This window comes from Polyodon spathula, chromosome 4 (assembly GCF_017654505.1).
Source record: "Polyodon spathula isolate WHYD16114869_AA chromosome 4, ASM1765450v1, whole genome shotgun sequence".
Taxonomy (NCBI): Eukaryota; Metazoa; Chordata; class Actinopteri; order Acipenseriformes; family Polyodontidae; genus Polyodon; species Polyodon spathula.
In genome coordinates, this window is record NC_054537.1 from 85,723,265 (window position 1) to 85,740,811 (window position 17,547).

Sequence of the window (17,547 nt, forward strand, 5' to 3'; positions counted from 1 at the left end):
TGTTTAATACTGTTGTTAAAGAAGATAACACAAGGTTTGAATCAGGTTTAAATGAGGTAAAGCTTTGTGACTACGACCAAATACTGATTATTAATTAATTAAATGAACAAATAAACTGTGTCGATTGTATAGGACAGAATCTTTTTTTTGTGTGTGCTTTTTGATTTACCCCATATTTTACAAAAATGCGATGGTCATTATATATATATATATATATATATATATATATATATATATATATATATATATATATATAGTATAATTTGTTGTGATTACAACCATAACAGTATCATAAAAAAGCTTTGAAGCTACTACAGTTTTATGCATAACAGTTGAGGTGGGATGGAAGCACTACCAGAACCTCATTCCACATCCACATGTAAATTGAAAATGACTAGTATTGTTATTTTTGTTGTTAGGAATTAAAAGTTTAAGCAAGCAAGTGCTGTGGGTAGTAATCTGATCTACCAGCACTGTCACCTTCTTACCTGAAAACACGAAATGTCTACATCTTTGAAATCAGTTTGCAGAGTTCTCAGTACACCAACATCCATTTTTTTAGTCTGATTTTATATATAATGTAAGCCCATGTTGTGCTATTAAATATGCCTAGTTAAATTCATATTTTTTCTTTTTCATTTAGCTGTGTAAATTGTATAATTTTATTTTATTTTTTTTTAATTTTAAAGACCACAGATTATTCTGTGAAATTGTTTCTGTACTGTTGCTTTCTATGCATTTCATCAACCTAAACAAATAACGGATTCTTTTAAAGCAATTCGTATATGTCCTTAAATTATTACAACCACACCGCATTGTGAAATGAACAGTTAGAATTCCTATTTGTCAGGCACATTCCCTCACATGTAAATACCCCTCAAGACTATTTTGGAGGTGTAACTACCTACCTGACGTCATCATCTCGCCCTTATGTTTACGTGGATATGAATATGGCGACTCCAGTAAAGCAGTAGGAAATAATGTTTTCCACATTTGCCAACCGCAGCTTCAGTAAACGTAGGAAACTAAAGGCTTATATGCCGATATAGTATATTTTTAAGTTGACACGTTTTGATTGACACGTTGCCTAAACAATTCGGTTTTTTTTTTTTTTTTGTCTCCTCGTGTAGAGGCAACAGTCATGGAAGACGACGAGAGACAGAAGAAACTGGAGGCCGGCAAAGCTAAGGTATGAATCTGACAGAATAAACTGTCAATAGATGACATGTTTAAATTAAATGTGTAGTTGTATTGAAGTGGTTTGTTCTCCGTGCTGCAGTCTGACCTTGCTGCTAGTGTCAGGCATTCAGTCGCGAGATATTGTTTAGGCCACGTCTCGTTACTGTGTATTCGGCAGCTCCTGTCAAGTGTCACTGTATAACTTATACACCTTAATGACAGTTTTTTGTTTGTTTGTTTAATTAAAATTTTAATTTGTATTATTTAATATTTTTTAACACGGTTAAACGTAGGCAGTTTAGATGCCATCAGGGCTTAATGTACATTTGTCACATAATGATAGTTACCTGTGATACACACACACACACACACACACACACACACACACACACACACACACACACACACACACACACACACACACACACACACACACACACACACACACACACACACACACACACACACACACACACACACCACACACACACACACACACACACACACACACACACACACACACACACACACAAAAAAGTTGACATACCAGCACAACAAGTTTTTGACGGGACATGCCATTGGAGTTTAGTATGAATGGCCTTTTTAGAACTTGCAGTTTTTTCTGTTCAATAATCAAAGTATCATTGTTGAATATGTAGTAATGCACACTAAAATAAGCAAAACATTATATATATATATATATATATATATGTGTGTGTGTGTGTGTGTGTGTGTGTTTGTAAACTATACTTGAGGTATCAATTATTTCCTTCAGTGGAGGATTATATTAATTTGTATTCATAAAAAGTAAAAATATAAGAAATAGCCAAGTTATGTTTTTATATGGTTAAGAGATTAAAAAGAGAGTATTTGTATTAAACATTTATGGCACTGCAATAGAAGGTAAATGGTTAACTTGGTCATGGTATAAGTTGTTTTTGAATGATGTGGCGGAGGCGTTTATAAAATAGATGTTGCCATAGCACCCACAAAATATTATTAAGTGGTGGAGATCATAATGCAGTAAATTCAGGCTCATTTCTTCACAGACTCATCTGCTCATTTTCTTTTGTTCTTGCTTGCCCTTTGCTAACTCTCTCCTAAATTCCCTTCCTTACAACATATTATTCTATATTTCGTGTACTGTGTGGTAGACCTTAGCTACCCCTTTGGATGTGTATTATACTCTGGCAAACTTTACGACTAGACTGTCTAATGGCACTGGTAATATTGTTTTACTGTAACATGCTTCAGATTTGTTTGATTTTGTTTTCTGGAAACAAGCTTGTTTTACTATCTGAACCAGCATTGCATAACAGTTTACCATGGTAGATGTGGCTTCAGTTTGGGTACTGTAGTGAGGTATGGTTTGAATAAACTTAATAACTAGGATATCCTGGGTGGAACTGTACTTACTTGTGCCTCTGAAGCTGGTGCCCACTGCCCACAGGGACAGCTTGATCACTTTTCTAACTGAGTCAGGTCATTTTGGTTACTAAATAAATCTTATCTGAGCTGCAATTTATTGAAGCTGTGATTTGGAACAGAAATGTATTTGTACTTTCCTGATAGCATCCTTATCCCTACTTCTGTTCTTACTGCACCACAACTGCTTACCACTAGCTGACCTCATTTCACATTTACAGTGCAAAGCTCTTTGCACCGGAATCACCACTGAGACTGACCATTGTGCATTCTCAGTAAATACATACATGGTCATTCCATGACAAATCACCAGAACATATTGGATTTAACACCCTTCCATAAGTTACACCAAAGTCGGTACTCGGGTTTGGTTATGGCAATAATTTTTTTTTAAAAAAATCAATATTTATGTTATCAGCCTGATTGGGTCAAAATTTGTTTGATTTTGAACCCCCCAACCTTTAAATCGATCTTCAAATCCAAAACTGTTTGAGCTAGACTTGTGTTGGCTGGCTTTTTTTTATTGGAAATTGCGCGAGGAATCTAAATAAGTAAAGTTACCCCTTAACACGGTTTTTGACCTTTGGAGAAAAAATATGGAAATTTATATATGGAATATGGATATGGAAATGTCATAGTCTCTGCTTCACATACAAAGTTAGAGGTATGTAATATTTTTTGTTTTCTGTAAAAAAAAAAAAAAAAAAAAAAAAAAACGTTGCCCCCCCATTGAAGAGAATTCTGTATGAATGGTGCAAATTCAGAATTCTGAATGGTGCATGGAATTAATAAATAAGTCAAAGTCTCCAAATTTCTGTCTTTCCTATCCACATTGTATCTGCATAGGGGCAATTGGCAATTCCATGATAAAGTGACCCTGGCCATGAAAAAAGTAAATAAAAACAGTTGCCTATATCAAAAATATATATCTCAGTTTTTACTAAAAGATGTATATGTGTTGTGACAAAGTGCCCACCCCTGTGTATATTATCTGTTATGTGTTGCGTGTGGTGTGTTTAAATGTTGGTGTATAGACATTGGTACACGGGATATAAACGGGTCTGTGTAACACGAGTGTTTAAAAATGTATATGTGTATTTAGGCACGAGGATTGCACAGCACTTCACGTGCAAGTAAAATGTAGTAATATGTGAGCACGGGGAATTGCACTTTTTAATTCACGTGCTGGGATTCAAGTGAATAATTAATTGGTAATTGAATCCCAGCCCAACAGTATATATAGATGCACGTTGTCACATACTGGGGGTTGGGTGTTCGGGAGTGGAGAACGGGAGTGAGAGAAGGAGAAACTTAAATATATCAATTGCTATTGCGTGCTGGTGGGACCAGCACGATACATGTTTATTTAAAACTCACCGTGTTTGTCAGTGTGTCTGTCCGTGCAACGTTTTGTTAAGTTTAGTCTGTTTTTGTTTGTCTATTTATTTTGGCGTAGAGTGCTGTGTCCTGTGTTTTCGTGTTTGTTTAAACCTTTTATTTTGTAATAAACCGGCGCCAACAGGCTTCTTCATCATTTCATTTCACATCATCGTCTTTGTATATTTCATTCCTTCCTGGTTCTGACACCGCCCACTTGGCCGTCTTTGTGACAGTGTGCATGCTGTATTATGTTTGTTCACTATTTGCCTTTTTCTTTACTTTACAGCCATTTAAAGTTACTGCTAAATAAAAAAGCAACATTTTCTGAAGTCTGACTTTAATATATTTTTAGGTTTCAATTGTAGGATAAGTGTTTTAGTTATACATTTGTAATTATGCCCCATTTGAATTTGATGGGTATGTAATACCAAGTTAATAATGTCCCTAACATTTTCTTGCTAAAGTTTTTAGTGTACTACATTATATTTTTTCAAACTTTCTCTGTAAAGTTAACTTTTTAAAACTTATGTTATGGAATAAATATGTTGACCCATTCGTAATAATAATTGCCCAAATTAGCACTATGGACGTGACCGTTATGAACGTGACGTCCTAAGTAATAATAAGCTTGATGACATTGCAAATAAAACGTACCGTGCAAAGTACAAAACACTTATCATTGCACATTGTCATACCATTATATTAACAGATCACAACACCAGAAAATCCTGTCAGTCATTTTAATGGGGTTTAAAATGTTTTCTTTCATCAGCTGAATTTAAAATTGTGTTAACACTGCCCTTTGTAAATTATCTAACATCGTGCAATTGCTCTTCATAAATTAAAAAAAAAAAAAAATTTAGTTTTAAAAACACTTGTATAAAATAGGCAAGGTATAATTCTAATTGTTGTGTAATATTTGTTTTAAGATTGCCCAAATATTTAGCCTACCTTTTAAACTGAAAAATGTCAGGAATGTTAAACTTCTTTAAAAGCCCTCAAAAGGATTTCACTATTCACTTTGCATCGCATATAACAATTCAGGACACACTTCAGGACAGGGTTTTGTTTTTTCAGTTTGAAAAAAAAAGAAGAATCTATACTATTTTACATGTTTTTATTCAGTAGTTTTTGGGTCTGTTTTCAACTCCTGTACTGCATACTTCTGTCTCTGTTTCCATTGTTGTGACCTTAGCGTTTTGTGAAAGTCGACAGTTTGAGAAAGTGCGAATTAAGGTTCCTTAATGCGCATAGAATTAAATGGAAACAGGTTTATTCACATAAAATAAATACATCGGATTGATCCTATTGCAATGCAGAATAATTAGATCTATGATTTATTCACACCTCCAAAGGATTAAAGAATCCATCCACATTTGAAAAGGCAGATTTAGGGTATTCCTGTGCAGGAGTCAACACACTACCGGATTAGTTCAAGCAATTATGTTCGAAGGTTTGAGTGTCTTTGGCTGGGACACAACACATACTGTATTACTGTGTACATTAGTAACAGTGTATTAGCCTGTCAATGGAGATTTTTCTAACAGTGCGTTGCCTTATAATGAAGATAATGGAGATGGCATGCAATTATTTCAGATGCACGTTTGCAGAACATGTACTGCAGCATATATTTTTAATACGCTGTGCACACATATACCGATCCTCCACCACATTTGACAGTGGGTGCGAGACACTGTGGCTTGTAGGCCTCTCCAGGTCTCCGTCTAACCATTAGACGACCAGGTGTTGGGCAAAGCTGAAAACTGGACTCATCTGGGGGTGCTTCAGCAAGGCTGGAATCGGGCAGATTTGTATTTGTGAAGGACGCATGAATCAAGCCAAGTACAAGGTTGTCCTGGAAGAAAACTTGCTTCCTTCTGCTCTGACAATGTTCCCCAACTCTGAGGATTAGTTTTTCCAGCAGGACAATGCTCCATGCCACACAGCCAGGTCAATCAAGGTGTGGATGGAGGACCACCAGATCAAGACCCTGTCATGGCCAGCCCAATTTCCAGACCTGAACCCCATTGAAAAACAAAGCCGAGCTGCTTGAATTTTTGCGCCACAAGTGGCACAAAGTCACCCAACATCAATGTGAAAGACTGGTGGAGAGCATGCCAAGACGCATGAAAGCTGTGCTTGAAAATCAGGGTTATTCCACCAAATATTGATTTCTGAACTCTTCCTAAGTTAAAACATTAGTATTGTGTTGTTTAAAAATGAATCTGAACTTATTTTCTTTGCATTATTCGAGGTCTGACAACACTGCATCTTTTTTGTTATTTTGACCAGTTGTCATTTTCTGCAAATAAATGCTCTAAATGACAATATTTTTATTTGGAATTTGGGAGAAATGTTGTCAGTAGTTTATAGAATAAAACAAAAATGTTCATTTTACCCAAACACATACCTATAAATAGTAAAACCAGAGAAACTGATAATTTTGCAGTGGTCTCTTAATTTTTTTCAAGAGAGAGAGAGAGAGAGAGAGAGAGAGAGAGATGCACTGTATATTGGACTAAATATTTTTTTCTGCCTTGACATCACTGCTATGACTGACATTGTGGTCTTCTGTCATTATGATTTCTGTACATTAAATGCAGAATTTCAAAGAACATAAATTGCCATTTGACATCCACAATAAATTGGAACACGATAAAGGATTCTCATCATAACATTGTTTGAGAACCCATTACTGGCCGGTAAAATAACCAGGCCGTAGTTTTATAAATCGTGTGTTAAATACTGCCTGGTAATTTTTTTTGAATGGCCGGAAATTACTGCCAGAGTGTTTTTTTAACTAACCACAATTGCAGTACACTGCATTAAGTGGATATGTGAGCCTAAAAGTTTTGAAATTAATCCCTTTAGTGGTATTTAAAAGATTAGTGTGAGACACAGTGGGAGGGAGACATTTAGCAGATATAATGAGCGTCTTACTTTCTAGCCTAAGCAGACAGTACTACAGTGGCCAGAAATGTTTTTGTATGAATTTTACAAAATTGTGTAGTGTAACAGTAAGTATTCTTTTTCATAACTGGTTTTCATTTGGTGGATTAGCATAAGATTTTACTATTTACATTTTTATTTTTTTTCAATAATTTTTGTGTCATTTCAGAAGCATCACAATTGTGTGTATGTATCTGTGTGTGTGTTTGTGTGTGTGTGTGTATATATATATATATATATATATATATATATATATATATATATATATATATATAATAATATTAATTAGCGGAATACAGCAGACAATAAGTGAACGTTTTAAGTGTACTGTACTTGTTCTCACTTTTGAGAATAATAGGGATCATCCCTCTGGGTGTAAGATGCTACATTGTTTTTGCCCTTTTATATTGTCTAGAAATAGTGTAGTAGTAAGTGTTTGTTTGGTTGGAATTATTTTAGAAGTAGCTGCTTTAATCTCATGTGTTGTATAATAAAATAGTGCACTTGCAATGAATGTGTGTGTTTTACAGCTGGCTGAATACAGGCAGAGGAAGGCACAGGCAGATGGGCAGAAAAAACAGAAAAAGAAAAAAAAGTCACCAGGCACTAGAGAACGGGCGAATGCACAAGATGGGCCGGATCATAACCAATCACTGGGTGAGGATCCAAGTGAACAGAGCACAGGGAGGGGTGCCGCCACGGATGCTGCTGAATTCACCATATCCAGGACATTACGAAGTGGAGACACCATCAAGCAGGATCAGACCTATACCATAGAGGTAGGCTTCTTATGTGTGTTGGTTATTGTTAACAATGAACAATCAAAAGCCAAGCTTTTTCAAATGGCAGCTGAAATGCATACTTTTGTCTGCCGTACTGCAGTGTTGCATTATTTTTCACGTCTTGATATTTAATATAGTAGTTTTAAGATCTGGTATTTCCTAAAAGCAATAGGAAGTACAATGTACAGCAATATAATTTATTGAAATATTATTGCACTTGTTTTTATTTTTTGATTTCTGATGGAACATTGTTTAGTGTGTTTCATGATCCCTCTTTTAAAATCCTTTATTTTAATTCTGTTAGCCAATGAATGTTAATTTTCCAAAAAAATGTAATAACAAACTATTTCCTTTGTCCTTGAAAAAAGGTATTTGTGCTGTTTACAGTTACTCTGTCAGTTAATAACTTTCATGAATCAGCAACAAGGACATTCTAGATAGAAAACAAAAGCCTTTAAAACAAAGCATACAGGAATAAATAAAGACCTTGTAGTTGCTGAGAGAACATTCCAAATATACAGGGCATGGCTTTTAAATACCATGTTTTCTTAGGTACATATTTTAATTGGAAGACTGTTGTCAATAACCTTTTTGTCTTAAATACATAGCTGTTATTGCCAGAACAGCAATAGTTCTTGAAATGCAGACATTTAGTGGCTAAATGAAAAAGAAACCGTTTAAGATGGTTTGATTTGATGTCCAGGCCTCTACGTTTAGATTTTTAACTACTGGCCCCTTGGGACACTAAGCTAGTGTTTTTACTGGCCTGGATGCAATTTTATCTGGCACAACACAATGCATATTACTACTAACAATAATAATGAGAATAATAATAATATAAATCAATTATAAAAATAGCGCACAATATATATGGGGGAAGGGCTCCCCATCACAGCTTGTCAGAAAATGAAAATATTATTAAGATATGAAAATGCAAGTGTACAAATGATACTCATTTTTTTTCACAAGCAAACATGCAACCGAACTGTTACCATGTGGTCACAGCAACGCTAAAGCTGAATTATAATAATCCTAATTAAGGATGGGTCAGTGTAGTTGAATACATGATTAAACAAAAATAAAAAACAAAAACTATTTGAATAGCATACTACATATTCGAGTACACAAAAAAAGCCTACATTTGCTACTTTTTTTTTAATGCTGACGCTTAACAAACCCGTTGTTATTTGCACATTAAACGTAAGGACCCTAATTAATTATGCAGTGCTTGTAATAACAACATTCTACAGTAATCATATTCTGTTTGAAATTTTTGCCAATTGTATTGCCTTGTTTTTAACTAATGTTAACAGATCCCTACTTGAGTTAGTCTGTAATGACTGTACACAGCAGCTTCTGCAGCTGTTCGCCAGTCGTGAAACAGCTTCCGGGAGCAAGGCACTGGCGAACTTTGAATGTGTGAACTGAAATAAAATAATGTATACAGCAAGTGCAGTATACATTATTTGTATACTGCACTTTTATTACTGCAGTTCTTTTTTTACACTGGACTGCAGTTCAGTGTAAAATATCTACTGTTGACTTTCTGTGAATGGATGGAGTAACATCAACATTGGTACTGACCATTAAAAGTACAACCAGATATCCTTGTTTTGAATTTTTTACAGGTTATTAAATAAACAGAGTAACTTCAATCAATCAATCTTTATTCTATATAGCACCTTTCATAGTGGAACACCATTACAAAGCTATTTACAAGATGCAGTAAATACAAGAAAATCCATAATACTTCACATACGGAGAAATGCATAATACATGATATACAGTGTTTAAGTACATAATAAATGATATACAAATAATATATGAAATAGTACACTAAATACAGTGGAAAGTGCAGAATGCATTACATAGTACAATAAATGCAGTGGAAAGTGCAGAATACATGATAGTAACAATACATGAAATAGTAGCAGCAGCTAGTAACAGATATCACAGATAGAATCTAAGTCAAGTTAACAGGTATAACTTAGATTCATCTGTCAGTAATGGATGGCGAATTGTAATTAGTAATGTTAAACTATTGTAATGTTGGAATGTATTTTCTATCGTCGTTTTGGCCAGGTTACAATATTTACGCTATTGAGATTATGCTATTGCTTTAATTGAAAGAGATACACGCTGTGACGTTGTTGCTCATTGAGTTCTTTATTTTAGTTCAGTAAACAAAAGGAAAAACTTGTGCCTAAGGAAGTAGAGTATTGAATGAAGAAATCTCATCTTGAACATTGTTTGAACACTTTGTGAACCCGGCTAAACTTTACCGGCTTACACTGTTATGCTGTCTGCTTGTGCACACGCATTTGCCTTTTACTCATGGGAGTTTAAGGGACCAGAGTTCGGGTAATCGAATATACAAAAATGTTGTACCCTGTATTCAAATAGGAAACTGTTGAATATGTCCATCCCTAATCCTAATAATAAACACTATTAAAACAATATTCATAATACAAAATAATAACAATCCTTCTCAGAGAGTTGTCGTTTGTGTAGCCTCTCCCAAGTCAGGGACAATCTTGCTGAGTGATACCAATGAGACTTGGAAAGATTGTAAATGGCATTTTTGACCTGAACACATCGGATCCCAAATCACAAAAAGTTAGACAATTCGATCGCGTATCTGGGTGTCGATCAGGATATCTTACTGTGAAACTGGATGTGATGTAAACGAAATGTTTAATTCACAACAAATAAAGCTGCTGTTCTATCTGCAAGTCTGCGAAACTGACGCCAAACAATGGCGAACATTACTTTTTTTTCACTGTCATAATGGAGCCAGATGAAGCCTCCTCTCTAAATGTTCGTCTTCTTTTTCTCATAATTACTTTCTTTACAATTTATTGATTTCAGCACTTTCCTTTTGGCTTATTGGTTGCTTAGTTGTAGAAAACTCTATTTGTAAAAGATTTGACATATCACAGAAACGAGTACCAACACAGCACTTCGGTACGTAGTCTCAGATTCTGACTGTACAACAAGTATAAAAAGCTACGTGAAAGTTACCATTAGTTGTTTTGTTTTTTTTTTTAAATGCTTGTAAATTAGTTTTTAGTTAATTTCCTGGATTCATGACGGAAGCCATGTGCACTATGTATATTATACTAGTTAAATGTAACCGGCCTAGTCGGGCCTGCGGTGCTTCAAGACTACAGGCAAAACTGCGCTGTCTACCGGCCCCGGGCCACCGGGCCATGGTTAATGTCGAACCCAGCTGTCTTGTTTATTGTTTGGATTTTATACCAAAGAAATACATGCCCTGACTTTTTAAAATTATTTATCTATCTATCTATCTATTTATTTATTTATTTATTTGCCCAGCAATGTGCAAATGATCTTGTCTGCTAGAAGCACAATCAGTCCTTTTTGTTAAAGACACATTAGCATCAGCAAAACTGGCAGATCAGGTTTTTTTTGCAGGGCGGCTGACAAGGCCTGGGGAGAACTTGTGTGTGTGTGTGTGTGTGTACATTTGTTTGCAAAAGTGTTCACCCCCCTGCAAAGTTCTCACATTTTGTTAGCACCTGAGTGTACTCCACAATTCCTTCAAATTAGACTTTACATGTAGAATCTACACAGACTACTCCAAAAAAAAACAACATATTGAATATAAATAAGATTTACAGAGAAAAACAGATTAATCTCAGTTGCATAAGTATTCAACCCCTTTGCTACTGCAGCCCTAAATCAGCTCAGAAGCAAATGATTTGTTTGAAAGGTCAAAAACAAATTGTGAAATGGTTTTAGCCTGTGCGTACTCAAAGTGGTTTAACTTATAAATAATTCCCCTCAGCTATATAAAGACTTCAAGCTGCAACTCACATTATGATCCAACAAAGCAACCATGAAGACCAAAGACCTTTCAAAAACAAGTCAGGGATAAAGTGGTAGAGAGGCACAGAAGGGTACAAGCAAATTTCAAAGGCGCCGATTATCCCTCTCAGCACAGTGAAGTCCATCATAAACCCTTTGCTGTCCGACATTACAATTTTCCCTTTCTAGTCTGATGTCAGACCCTGTCCGACATCATCAAAAAGACGTAAAGTGCAGGTCTCCAGTTGTTTTTTCTCCGGAAAAAGCCAAGAAAACATTGAAATGGCCGAATGAAGCAGAAAAAAGGGCGTATCTGATAAACCCATACACCACAAAGATAACACGGACATAAACAAAGGAGATGGCTCCTTCTGTATCTGGAGCTCAGAGAATAGCACAGACATTTGCAGAGCTTTTCCAGATGTTATAGTAATAAAATAATGACTCGGATCACATTATTGAGGAGCCTGGTGATAAAATGAGTGATCAGGAGAGGATTTATCAGTGTGTCATGTCTATAAAGAGGTATGTGAAAAATACAGCGAACAAGGGGTGGGGCTTGGCTGGAGATACAGTACTGAGTGTCCTTTTGCGATTCAGTGCCTTTTAAAAAATATTTTAAACAGCGCGTGTGAAAATAAATTGGGCAAGATGCTCCTGACAAGTGCTGAATAAATGGTCTGCTAAGGGTTAAGAAGTGGAAGATGCATCATACCTCCCAGACACTACCCAGATCAGGTTGCCCTCCCAAACTGAGCAGCCGGACAAGCAGGAAACTGGAGCCAACCATGAGCTTGAGAGATCTGCAAAGTTCTGTATCTGAGATGGGAGTCAGTGTTGGCACATCAACAATAACCCAATCCCTACGCAAAGCTGGCCTGTATGGACGAAAGAAGCCATTACTCAAAAAGCCTCATCTTAAAGCACGTATGGAGTTTGTGAAACGGCATGTAGATGATACTGCAGACATGTGGAAAAAGGTTTTGTAGTCAGACGAGTCAAAAATTGAAGTTTTCGGTCTGAATTCCAAGCGTTACATCTGGCGCAAGCCCAACACTCTAGATCACCCAGTCAACACCATCCCAACTGTCAAGCATGGTGGTAGCAGCATAATGTTACGGGGATGTTTCTCTTCAGAAATGGGGCCGACATAGGGCCGTGCATTATCATGCTGAAACATGAGGTGATGGCGACGGATAAATGGCATGATAATGGGCCTCAGGATCTCGTCACGGTATCTCTGTGCATTCAAATTGCCATCGATAAAATGCAATCGTGTTTGTTGTTCGTAGCTTATTCCTGCCCATACCATAACCCCACCTCCACCATGGGATACTCTGTTCACAGCGTCGACATCAGCAAGCCGCTCGCCCACACGACGCCATACACGCTGTCTGCCATCTGCCTGGTACAGTTGAAACCGGGATTCATCCATGAAGAGCACACTTCTCCAGCCTGCCAGTGGCCATCGAAGGTGAGCGTTTGCCCACTGAAGTCGGTTACGACACCGAACTGTAGTCAGGTCAAGACCCTAGTGAGGATGACGAGCATGCAGATGAGCTTCCCTGAGACGGTTTTTGACAGTTTGTGCAGAATTTCTTTGGTTGTGCAAACCCATAGTTTCATCAGCTGTCCTGGTGGCTGGTATCAGATGATTCCGCAGGTGAAGATGCCAGATGTGGAGGTCCTGGGCTGGCGTGGATACAAATGGTCTGCGGTTGTGAGGCCGGTTGGAGGTACTGCCAAATTCTCTAAAACGACGTTGGAGACGGCTTATGGTAGAGAAATGAACATTCAGTTCTCTGGCAACAGGTCTGGTGGACATTCCTGCAGTCAGCATGCCAATTGCACGTAACCTCAAAACTTGAGACATCTGTGGCATTGTGTTGTGTGACAAAACTCCACATTTTAGAGTGGCCTGTTATTGTCCCCAGCACAAGGTGCACCTATGTAATGATCATGCTGTTTAATCAGCTTCTTGATATGCCACACCTGTCAGGTGGATTATCTTGGCAAAGGAGAAATGCTCACTAACAGGGATGTAAACAAATTTGTGCATAAAATTTGAGAGAAATAAACATTTTGTGCGTATGGGAAAATTTCTGGGATCTTTTATTTCAGCTCATGAAACATGGGACCAACACTTTACATGTTGTGTTTATATATTTGTTCAGTGTGTGTGTGTGTGTGTGTGTGTGTGTATATATATATATATATATATATATATATATATATATATATGTGTGTATGAACATTTATTTTACAAATCAAAACAAAAATGTAAATAAACATCTGAATAGACATCGGTTTACAACATACATATTTTTAAAACTGAAACGATAGCAATACATTTTTTACTTTAAGACAAATCGGTTAACAATGTAGATAAAGTTGTAAAAAAGTCAGATTTATTTATTTTTTCTGCTTTTTTTTGGACAAAAGGGTATTTTACCTTGAGTTTAAGGCTGTTCACAATCAACACAGATAATGCACTTCTCCACACGTGCGGTGCACTTTCCACACACCGCCTTTCTGCACAGGGCACAGCTGTCCGAAGTTTTATTTGCCCACCTGGCATTGGCGGCTCTCAGTGGGGTTGACAACTTCAGCTGTGAGTACACGCTTGGCAGTCTCCCTCTGTTCCAAATTCGTATTGCAGAGTTCCTGTGCTAACTGTAAAATGTATTCTGTTCTTAGTAAATTCTTCTCTGTGCATTCTTTGTAAAGTACCCAGGAGTTGATGGCTGCTAGGTCCAATACATTGTAAAACACCTGAACAGGCCACCGTCGGGAGCCAGCTTTCACAGAATAGTTCTGTGCCATCTGATCCAAAATATCAACTCCATATTTTGTTGCGCTGTAAAACTCCACGGTCTCTGGTATTTTTTTTCACTAGTCCCGATGGTAATGGACTTACCAAAAAAGCACGCCTGGCAAGCAGATGCCAGCCTTTAAAAAGGCTGATTTTGAAAAACAATAGACTGCCAGTCATACACTCAGGCAAAGAGTAGAGACTAATCTAATTACACACTGCGGACTGGTAAATAAAAATAATAAAGCAGAATGCTGTTCTGTATAATCAAAATACAATTGTTTTCTGTGTGACCATCAATGTGACTGCTCCCGAAGCTTTTAGGTATAATGTAATATATCTCCTTTATTTCTGCACTTCTGCTTTTTATGCTTTGTGAGAATATTTAATACATACGGACAGAAAGGTACATGAACACGCAGCCCCAGCCTCAGCGCAAAAATCTGTTTCCTCGCAGTCAGCTTGCAGTGGCTCTTGTAGACACACATAAAATATTATTAAACTGAGGTGAGGAAGTTTTCATTGAAAAAAACTCTTTGACTTCAAATTAATCTGATGAACTTGTGGTTGAAACGTTTTTGGCTTGCCTTTTATATTAAATAAAAGTAAATTTGAGGTTATTTGATTGTTTATTTTTATACTGCATGACATGTTTTGAGTTCACACCGCGTTACTGCAGTCTGGATGAGTGCGGAAACTTACCGAGTTACAGGCTTTCACAGAATTGCTGGATTTGTGGTGAAATTGTATAGAAATTGCTGAGTAGGGTGCAGTGGAGATAGCCCATCACCCATTGTAGTACAAAAAAGCTTCTATTCTGCAACAGACATTGTAATTATTATTTTATTTATTTATTTATTTAATTTTGAAAATACAAGGTTCTGTGGCTAAATATTTATCCTAAATTCATATAACATTTTTGAATATATAGGCTAAATGCTTACCAAAACACATGCACACACATGTATTTCTTTGCAACCTGTATTAAACAGATTAATATTTATGTGCTACAAAGAACAATTACTCTGCTTGCTTTTACAACATCAAAGGGTATGTTTGAAGTAAAACAGGATGCAAGATTAGAGGAAAATTATGCTGTTGCTAATAGTTACTTTTGTAAAGGTTTTAGGAAAAGGACCAGACTATTGCAGTTTAACGCAAATTGAAAATGCTGAATATTTCACTCACTGTTTCTTTTGATTTTACTGTTGAGACATATGCTAGAGCTTTTTTGTTAACCTCTGTCTTAAGAGGAGGTGGGGGGGTGGGGGTGGGTTAAATATACTATATACATATGTTGTAATCCTTAAATCATCAATGTGGAAGGGGGGGGTTGTTTTTGTTAGGGACATGCCTTTAGGTACATTTTAATTAGCCTTTTTGTGCTGCTGCAATTAGGACTCTGGGAATCTGTGAAATAAACATGATATGTTGGTAATGGATACTGTTGCATTTTTTATGTTGTATTTCAAAGCATTTGTGTCTCAGTAGCATTTTTATAAAGATAGCTTATAAATTGTTGAATCAGCCAAGGCCTGAAATTGAATTCTGCTGTATTTTGCCAATTGCTGTGCAGGTTGCTTGTGAGATGCATTAAAATGCTCCAATTTGAACGAATTATACAAGATTCTTCTAAATATATATTTTTAATTGACCTGTTTTTCATGGTTTTTAGATTATAGCTGTATCTTATTTATAAGGATATTACCAGTGGTGTAGTCGAGGCGGAACGCCGTTTCTGTACTTTTTCCTATAGGCAGAACCTTGACTTAAGAATTAACTAAGAACATTTATGAAAATGTTTTTATGAAAATGCTTATTTGGTGCCCTACAGCTGTAATTTTGGTGCCTGGGCATCAATGAAGCAATCTATTTTCTGTTGGGAAATCAAATTTAGTCTTTCCATTGAATATGCACTAGGAACAAAAAAATAATTATCTGATTCCCTACATACCAGTTTTGATAGTACACTCGGAATCCTGAGTCTCTGATAAGCTGTAAGCAGCGTATATTTTAAATGTTTGCATAGTCAAATCTCCCGCTCAATTGTCAGATTCAGTCATTCGTCCTTGTGATGCAACAAAGAGAACATTAGCAGGGTTCGACATTAACCATGGCCCGGCGGTCCGTTTCCGGTAGAGATCACATTTTGGCCTGTAGTTATGAAGCACCAAAGGCCCGACTGGGCCGGTTACATTTTTTAACTAATATATAGTATAATTCGAGTGCTCATGGTTTCCGTTTCATGAGTTGAGGAAAATGGACCAGTGTGCCAAAAAGCTGCAAAAACCAATCCCCCACCCCCTCCGATAACAACATAATTGAACAATTCCGAATTTTTGTTGCACCATCAGAATCTGGGACTACTTACCAAAGTGCCGTATTGGTAAGAATTGCTCCCTCTACATGGACAGTCTTTACAAAACAGGTTTTCTACAATTAAGCAAACAATAAGCCAAAAGGAAAGCGCTGAAATCAATATCATAAAGAAAGTAATTATGAGAAAAATGTAGACTAACATTTAGAGTGGAGACTTCGTCAGGCTTTATTCTGACAGTGAAAAGAAAGCAATGTTCTGGCTTGTTTCCTAGACTTGCAGTTAAACAGCAGCTTTATTTGTCTCACAGTAATAGTTCACAGGATAGCAGGTGTGACTTCACAGTCTTTCCAGGACTCGTTGGTATCACTCTGCAAGATTAGCTGTGGCTTGGGAGAGTCTACACAAGCGACAACACTCTGAAAAGGATAGTTGTTATTTTGTATTATGAATATTGTTTTAATAGTGTTTATTGTTTGGATTAGGAATGGGAATTTTGAATAGTTTCCTATCAGAATGCACAGGGTGCAACATTTTCACGTATTTGATCACCCAAACTCTAGTCCCTAGAGGCTCCCAAGAATAAAAGGCAAATGGCTTTGTGTACTACAAACTTAACAGACAGCATAACACTGTAAGCCAATAAACTTTAGCTGGATTCACAAAGTGTACAAACAGTATCTAAGATGATGTTTCTTTGTTCAGTACTCCTTCGGCACAGGTTTTTCCTTTTGTTTACTGAATTAAAATACAGATCACAATGAGCAGCAACGTCACAGGGATTATCTTTTCCAATTAAAGCAACAGTAGCATAATGGTGCACAAATAACCAAATCTCTCTTTTTTCTGTATTTCTGTTGTCATATAACAACTTA

At 36.6% G+C, this 17,547-nt stretch overlaps 1 protein-coding gene across 12 annotated transcripts in view; it reads left to right on the forward strand.

Moving 5' to 3' along the window:
- Positions 1-927: 927 nt before the first annotated feature.
- akap9 (A kinase (PRKA) anchor protein 9) overlaps positions 928-17,547 on the forward strand; it is a 102,820-nt gene continuing 86,200 nt past the window's right edge. For all 12 annotated transcript variants that reach the window (XM_041248854.1, XM_041248855.1, XM_041248858.1 and 9 more), the window contains exons 1-3: positions 928-1,017; positions 1,131-1,189; positions 7,464-7,712. In XM_041248854.1, coding sequence (XP_041104788.1) covers positions 981-1,017; positions 1,131-1,189; positions 7,464-7,712 — 345 coding nt within the window. In that variant the 5' untranslated portion in view covers positions 928-980. The remainder of the gene's footprint in view (positions 1,018-1,130; positions 1,190-7,463; positions 7,713-17,547) is intronic.